This window comes from Poecilia formosa, unplaced genomic scaffold, assembly GCF_000485575.1.
Source record: "Poecilia formosa unplaced genomic scaffold, Poecilia_formosa-5.1.2 Scaffold471, whole genome shotgun sequence".
Taxonomy (NCBI): domain Eukaryota; kingdom Metazoa; phylum Chordata; class Actinopteri; order Cyprinodontiformes; family Poeciliidae; genus Poecilia; species Poecilia formosa.
Genome location: NW_006800410.1, coordinates 246,032 through 254,446, shown reverse-complemented (window position 1 = coordinate 254,446; position 8,415 = coordinate 246,032). Strand labels below are relative to the sequence as shown.

Sequence of the window (8,415 nt, the reverse complement as noted above, 5' to 3'; positions counted from 1 at the left end):
TCCGGGAGGCGGAGTTTAACTCCGGGAGGCGGAGTTTAACCTGAGGAGGCGGAGTTTAACCCTGCATTGCTCTTGTTTTCCAGGGGAGCCCAGCACGGAGCGGGCCTGCGACACGCTGCTCATGTGCATCGTCACCGTCCTGAATCACGGCTTGAGAAACGGGGGAGGAGTGGGAGACGTCCTCCGTAAACCATCCAAAAACGTGAGGTCAAAGTTCAAATATCTGCACCAGAAAGTAGAACAGATGATGATTTATTTGTGCAACCTGGAGAACCTGAGAGTTTCTGCTGTTTTATTGGATCTGCAGATGTCAGTCCAGTCGGTTTAAACGACCGGATCATTAATGAGGTTCTGCAGACAGTAAGGCTGTAGCAGAACCCGGTTCTGGACCAGTTTTGTTTAAGCGAGGTTCTATCAGTAATGTGGGATCGGACCTGTGTGCAGGAGCCGCTGTTCCCAGCGCGCGTCGTCTACGACCTGCTCTTCTACTTCATCGTCATCATCATCGTCCTCAACCTCATCTTCGGCGTCATCATCGACACGTTCGCCGACCTGCGGAGCGAGAAGCAGAAGAAGGAGGAGATCCTGAAGACCACATGCTTCATCTGTGGTGCGTAGCGGTTCTGACCCGGTTCAGACCCGGTTCTGGTTCCGCTGAGCCGTGTCTGTCCCCTGCAGGTCTGGAGAGAGATAAGTTCGACAACAAGACGGTTTCGTTCGAGGAGCACATCAAGCTGGAGCACAACATCTGGAACTACCTGTACTTCATCGTTCTGGTCCGGGAGAAGAACCAGACGGATTACACTGGTCCAGAGAGCTACGTGGCCCACATGATCAAGGTATGGACCCGACCAGAACCCACCCGAACAGAGCCGACCCGACCCGGCGGCCTCACCGTCTCCCTCTCTGTCCCAGAACAACAACCTGGACTGGTTCCCCCGGATGCAGGCCATGTCCCTGGTGGTAACCGACGGCGACGGGGAGCAGAACGAGATGAGGATGCTGCAGGACAAGCTGGTGTCGACCATGAAGGTGGTGACGACGCTGACGGGCCAGCTGAACGAGCTGAAGGAGCAGGTACCGGGTTCTACTCCACCTGCAGAGGAACCAGGACAGGCTGTGACATTAACAGCCAGTCCTCCACATGCTGGGACGTTAGCTCATTTAGCTAGCTGGCTAGCTAAATATTTAGCTAGCTGGCTAGCTAAATATTTAGCTGGGTAGCTAAATATTTAGCTACCCAGCTAATTAGCTAGCTGGGTAGCTAGCTAATTAGTGTGTTGCTAAATATTTAGCTTTTTAACTATTTATTTAGATTCAAAGAAAATATTCAGCATCAAAGTGAATATTTAGCGAGCTAACCAAGTATTGTGGAGTTCAATATTTAGCTTCAAACTATTTTTCTTGCTAGCTAAATGTTTTGTTTTATAATTGTTTAACTTCAAACTGTGACCTTTATAAATTAATTAATGACATGGTGAAAATATGACTTTGAAATATTAACCCCATTTTTTATTTTTTAACAGCCTGAATAACCCAAATTATTCCTGTTATTTTTTACTGTTTACAATCGGCGCCCATAACCTTAATGAACTCACGCCCATATAAGGACATTAGGACCAGGATAACATTAGGACCTGAAGACAAATATGAATCATCAGCTGGTTAAACCGGACGTTGAACCTCCAGGTTCACCCACCTGAGCAGCAGGCAGGAAGTAGTCGGGTCAGCTGGAGGAGTGACGTGTGGACTTCCTGTGTGTGTGCAGATGACGGAGCAGAGGAAGAGGAAGCAGAGGATGGGCTTCGTGGACGTCCAGGCCGGAGGCAGTGGCGCCGTGCCGCCGAGCGCCGCCGGAGGAAACCATCAGATCTACAAATCCTAAAGAGACTGATCAGCATCCAGCTGGACTGATGCTGCTGCAAGAGCACACACACACGCACGCACGCACACACACACACACACACACACACACACACACACACACACACACACACACACACGCACACTGCTCTGATGTGACCCTCTGTAGCGTAAAACCTGCTGAGTTGTAAAGATCAGCAGCAGATTAAACAGTTTGTGCTGCTTGTAGTTTTTATGTCATAAATTATTCTGATGCATTAAAGGATCTTCAGGAGGCTGAAGGTCCGGCCCGGTTCAGACACTGAAGGAGGTTCTGTTCAGTCTGAGTGGAAGAATACTGAACATTATCAAACTAAATCTGTTTGTTTTAGTGTAGAAACAAAAAGTCGTTGAAGTTCTGTGAGGAAAAGGTTTTTGTTGTAAAGGGAAGTTGTGGCTTTAGATCAGATCATGTTGAAATAAAATCTGTTTTCTGTCCTCTAATAAAACTGCTGTGAGTTTTTACTGAGTTTCTCTTCGGAAACAAAATGGCGGCAGCGTTAGCAGCCCAAGCAGCAGTAGGGCACGGCGGTGGAGGGATGATGCCTGGGGCTTGTCCTGTAGTCACTCCAACAGAACGGCTGGAAAGAGAAGAATCACAATTTTCACAGACAAAATCTTCTGAAACATTTATTAACATTTATTTTATAAATTCAGAAACAGTCATGTGACACAGCAGCTCTGTAAGCTCTGTTATTGAAGAGTTCAAAGTAAATGTCTAAAGACATCATTCTTATCGGTTTTAATTTAAAAACATGTCTCAGTTTTCTCTGCTTGACATTTTGGCTGTAATGGCAAAAGGTTTGTGGAAAATCTGGACCAATCAGCTCTCTGATTGGTTGGTTATTAAAGCTGCAGTTGGTAACTTTTATGAAAATTATATTTTTTGCACATTTGTTTGAATTGTCTTCATGTCATGAGAACCATTTGGTGAAAAAAACTGAGCTCCTCTGCCTTCTCCCTGTGCAGGTAGAAACGGCCAATCAGAGCCAGGAGGCGGGTCTTGGTGCTGTCAATCACAATCTGTGGCGCTGCTCAACCCTCCTACTGCTGCATCTTTTCCCTTTCAGCAGATTTTGTTGTAAATGCTAAGGCTAGTTAGCATAGCCACTGATGAAGAACGATAAAATGTTTTTTCTGCCTTCATCAGAAAAAACATTACATGAGGTGATTAACAGCGTTAAGCCCCTCCTCCTGGCTCTGATTGGTTGTTTGTGGTTCAGACAGTGATAGCATCTTAGGGAGGAAGAGGAGGAGATCCATCTTTTCACAGACTAAGTCATAAAATGTCACAACATGCTGACAGTTTTAACCAAAATGTAAAATAAACTCATTTTTTTAAATAAGTAACAAACTGCGGCAGCTTTAAGGGTTTTATGTTATTTTCTGTTCTGGGTTTACCAGGGAACCAACGAACAGAAGCAAAAACATGAGAATTATGATCTTAGTTTTCAGTTTCCATCAGAACCTCCTGCTGTTTCTCCATCGTGACGTCATCAACTTACCGCCGGAGACGCCATTCTGGTCCAGGTTTGGACTTGTTCTCTGGCTCTGACCGGTCCGGACCGCAGTCATTTAGACCGGAAGGCCGGACGGAGCAGAATCCCGGGATTCCTGACGCTCCAGCAGAGTTAGCGTCCCTCCGGTCCAGTCCGGTCCGTCAGGCGGGTTGAGGACACTAAGTCCAGCAGAACCGCAGAGAGCCGCCAGAGGAACCCGGAGTTATTCTGGGAAGCAGCGGCTCTGCGGCCGACAGCTGCCGGCGGCCCGGTGGTCTGGGTTTAACTGGGCTTCACATCCAGCCAGGACACACATCCGCTAAAAACCCCAAACTAAGCCTTTATGGATCTATTTTTTACACAAACTCATTTTGATCAAAGCATCTCAACAGATTTATAGTTTAATCAAAAGTTTCTTCATTCTAACCACCTTAAACGTTTTTACTCAAACCGGTTATTAATCTGCTCCAGTTTGGAAAATAATGTTGAGAAAAAACCAAAGCAGTTTGATGAAAAATTATTTCATTTATTAGCAAAACAAAGCGACTCTTATCTCAGCTGCAGGCCCACAGGGTCAAAGGTCACTAACAGAACCAGACTGACAGCATGAAGCAGGAACAGATGTTTAAAAAACATCACAACCTGATTGGAACAAAAACCGATGAGAAACAAAGAACATGTTTGAGTCGGACCAAATTTTATTTTTCTCTTGACTTTAAAAATCACGTCAAAGTGAAAAAAAGAAAAATATTAAAATATTGACAAGTTTTCTCGGGTTTTTTCTATATGGACATATTTAAGTTTTTTAAATTTCTTAATCCCTGAATAGCGAGAGGCTAAAGGACCCATAAGCGGGGCCGGCCCAAGACATAAGCAAACCTCGCAGCCGCTTAGGGTTCGGGGTGCTTGAGGCCCCTCAGTGGAGCTGATTTTTATTTTTTTATTTTTAGTAACAATTTCTGTCATTATAATTATAAAAACGCATAATTTAATCATAAAGTGATTTGTTTTTACAACAATATATATTTGATAATGTGTGTAGAATCATTATTTCATGGACAAAAAGAAAAAATAAATTCCTCTTTGGGGCCCCCCGGTGGCCGCGGTAGGTACCGCACGCTTCGCCGGTATCATGAGCTGCAATGAGCGGAGCGTCAGAACCAAAGTTAGCAGCAAAACAACGTCTCAAAAAAGGATTCATCCTTCAGGAGGGAGAAAAGAAAGAGGAAGAATAGAAAAAAGCCAAGATAAAGGTTTGTTTTACTGTAACGTTTACCAGAAAGATTAACTGCTGCTAATAGAAACTTAGCTTAGCGACCAGGTTCAGTTCAAACATTTATGCTAGCATGAGTTTTAACTTTAAAAGAGTTGATTCTCCTGGTTGGTTCTGTACATTTATGAGTTTTGTTTGTTGTTTTTTTTGCTCAAACATGGCGTGTTTGATAAAGTTTGATAATAATTAAAACTTGTTAATGTTTGTCTATCAAAATGTTTTTCGTCAGGCTGCATGGATACTGCATTAACATGGGATACACACAAATTCACGACATTCTTTGGTTAAATAAATTTCTTTTACAGTAACTCCAATAGCTAACAATTTAATTCATACCAGGTGAGTCTTTCTCCCCTGCAATGTGGAGTTTTGGAGTACCGGTACCGGTACTGGACTGATTCTGAGCCTTCAAATGATTTTAACAGCAGTTCCACATAACTTAGAAGAATTGTAATTAATTTATAAACTTGTAATTTCATTTATAAATATAAAAAGGGATGTTTTAAGTCAGTTTTTCTGTATCGAATTGGTATCTAACGATACTCAATATTTATTGGATAATTTAGCAGGAAGGAAGGTTTTGAATTGTTTGTTTTGTTGATGTTATGGTTTTAAATTGTGATGAATTAATTCCAGACCAGGGGTTAACTCAGACGTTTTAATGTCTCGTCCTGGCAGATCTTCCTCCCAGATTGAGTCTAAAGCCGTTTTGGTTCAGAAGCTGCAGAAACTGATGCAAACTGCAGCAGCTTCCTCCTCTGCTGCAGCAGTGCAGCTTCAGCAGCGTTTGTGTCTGAACTGCAGCTGTTTGCGTCTCTCCTGGTTTTACTGCGACTTTTCCAGGGATTACGGAGAATCACCAGGAGTTAGAGAGGAATGGTGACAAAACGGGGCAAAAATGTCAGACGGTCTGCTGTCCTCTGTCCAGCCGCTGATGGACGGAGTGCTGGGACAGCTGATGGGACCGCAGCGCTGGGACTGGGATTACTGGGATCTGTGCAGCATATGAGCCACACACCCAACCCGCTGAGCCTCCGCTCTTCATCCTATCATTCATCATCCTCAGGCTCCAGATGTCTGCCAAACGTCCACAGCAGAAATCCCAGAATAATCCCGGGTTTGCACCGACAACCCCCTGAAACCAGCTGGATCTTCTGTCTGCCGCTGCAGAAGCCGGCAGGGATCAGGTCGACCCAGGCTGGGTAAAAATAACTCAGAGTTTAATTCAGCAGCAGATTAATAATGTTTCAGTATTTATTCAAGCAAAATCTGCCTTCATCCTAAACTGAAGGCTTTCAAAAGGTCAAAAATGTTCAAATTAATCAGAAAGTTTCTCTAAAAGTATGTTTATATCAAATAAAACTATTTTTAATTCTTAATTTATTTATGTAAGGATTAAAACATTAAAATGTCGACAAATCTAGAAACTAAAATGGATTAAAAATAATTTTCTGGTAAAAGTTTCCATCTGGCTGATCAGGACAGAGGAGAAGTCTGATTTGGTTCCAACGCGACGGGATGAAGGAGAGCAGGAAGCAGGTGGAGGTCTGACCTTATATGGCCGCCCAGTCAGACCAGTTCTCCCAGTGAGCCGCTGTGGAGGCGGTCACATGCTGGGAGCTTTTAAAGCCGGACAGCCGAACCGACATCAACCCTCAGAGAGGAAACGCTGCAGAGCTTCAGACCGGCAAGGTAGGAGCAACCTGATGCACTACATTACCCAGCAGCCCCGGCGGCTGCCCGTCATGTTGGTGTTGAGGTGAAAAAACAAAAATCTGTTCTTTACGCTGATTCTTCTGGAAATTAAAAAAGTCATTGTTGCTGAGATTTAGTTAAATTTTTGACGTGAATATGTTTTATGAGGATCTGTTTGTAAAGTTACACTGTAAAAAATGATCAGGAATATAAATGATTTATCCTGTCTTAAGAGAAAAAACAGGGCTTCCATTTCACCATGTTTAATCATCTATAGATGTCACTTTTCAAACAAAATATTTAATTAGCAACTAAATACTTAGCCAATCGTGCAGTTGGAATTAGCTAAGCTAAATATCTCTAACTAAATAATCTTATTAACTAGATATTTAGCTCCAACCTAAACATTTAGCTAGCTTGCTTATTACATATTTCATTTGGTCAAAAATTCATGTGGTCAAAAATTAACACAATTTTTTCTTATGATGGGTTAAAAACCAAATTATTGCTGTTAGTCTGTAAATTTCCAAATAATATTTTCCAGTCAGAAACAGAACTGCTGACAGTTTCTTTTGCTTTGATTCAGATCAGATTCTTTAATATTTGACTTATTGAATGAATTTTAAAGCTGATGGAAACAGATTTATCTGAAATGCTCTGTGGGATCAATTCTGTTTATCAGATAAAAAATAGATTTTCAAAATTAAGTTTTTTTCTATTTTTGTGACAAAGAAAATGTATTTCCTGTCTTATGTGTGTAAAAATCTGGAATAGCTGCATGATTCTGTAAATAAAGCAACATCGCCCTCTAGTGAGGAAACTGCAGTACAGCAGGAGTCTGTGAATGCTCAGCATGTTTAGTGAAACCTCCAGCAGCAGCTGATGTGAGGATCAGCTGAGTTTTCCGCCAGGACTTATGAGCTAAGACGGAAACCGGACCGCCGCTCCGCTCCGGGTCCGGCCCTCAGGACTCACCGCCTGCTGGTGAAGAGGGGTGCTGGTAAAATACTGAGGCTTTTATTCTGAAAGATGCAGGACTCAGCGAAGAGCCAGGCTGATGGACCGAGTCTTTACTGTTTCCATTTCATCACAAATGTGAGAAAAGGTTTGATATTTCCTGAAAACAACTTAAAATTCATCCTGATTCAGTTTCTACTTCACCAAACATCCGCACACGGCAGGCGGCCCACAAGGAGACCCGACAGGTCCGGTTCTGAAATATCTTCATGAAAAAAAGGAAAGAAAATAAATTGAAGCGACCACCAGAGGGAGCTCTAGTCCATCACATGCATCAAACACACAAAATTAGTAGGTTTATTAAAAGCCGCTAATGGCTACGTTTCCCTACAGTAAACTAGGTGATTAAAAACAACAATGCTAACAGGTGTGCAATAACAAATTTGGCCAGTGGAGGGCGATGTTACACGTGGTCAGCGTAAACGTGGTTGATATTAGCATTCACCGCTTTAGCATTAGCTTTCACTAATCACTATGTTGGTGTAGCGCTTTAGCATTAGCAGAGCTAATGTTTATGCTCAGTGCTTTGGGTTAGCGTAGCTAATGTTTACGCTAGCCGTTTCCACCACTGGATAAAAATAAATCTGAAAATATTCACACAAAGAATAAAAAATGTCAAGCTGATGTCTACTCGGCTTAGTGAGTGATTATATTTTTAAATGCACGTTTTTATATATTTACATGTTTTTAGTTTCTTTCTATAATTGTCAAGACATTTAAATTTTTTAAAATAAAGACAAAAGTAACTGATTTTTGTTATATTGTCTCCTTGTCTCCGTGTCTCTCTGTCTCTGTGTCTCTCTGTCTCTCTGTCTCTCTGTCTCTGTGTCTCCTTGTCTCTCTGTCTCTCTGTCTCCTTGTCTCTCTGTCTCCCTGTCTCCTTGTCTCCCTGGCTCTCTGTCTCCGTGTCTCTCTGTCTCTGTGTCTCTCTGTCTCCCTGTCTCCTTGTCTCCCTGGCTCTCTGTCTCCGTGTCTCTCTGTCTCCCTGTCTCTGTGTCTCTCTGTCTCCTTGTCTCTCTGTCTCCCTGT

At 42.8% G+C, this 8,415-nt stretch overlaps 2 protein-coding genes across 3 annotated transcripts in view; both read left to right on the top strand.

Moving 5' to 3' along the window:
- Nucleotides 1–2,351, top strand: part of itpr3 (inositol 1,4,5-trisphosphate receptor, type 3) — a 51,888-nt gene extending 49,537 nt beyond the window's left edge. For both annotated transcript variants that reach the window (XM_016664169.1, XM_007578216.2), the window contains exons 55-59: nucleotides 84–202; nucleotides 445–610; nucleotides 679–839; nucleotides 916–1,077; nucleotides 1,769–2,351. In XM_016664169.1, the coding sequence (XP_016519655.1) occupies nucleotides 84–202; nucleotides 445–610; nucleotides 679–839; nucleotides 916–1,077; nucleotides 1,769–1,885 (725 nt within the window). In that variant the 3' untranslated portion in view covers nucleotides 1,886–2,351. The remainder of the gene's footprint in view (nucleotides 1–83; nucleotides 203–444; nucleotides 611–678; nucleotides 840–915; nucleotides 1,078–1,768) is intronic.
- Nucleotides 2,352–6,122: 3,771 nt separating this feature from the next.
- Nucleotides 6,123–8,415, top strand: part of LOC103156242 (myosin-7B) — a 25,030-nt gene continuing 22,737 nt past the window's right edge. The window contains exon 1 of the mRNA XM_016664151.1: nucleotides 6,123–6,366. The gene's annotated coding sequence lies outside the window, so the exon portion shown is untranslated. The remainder of the gene's footprint in view (nucleotides 6,367–8,415) is intronic.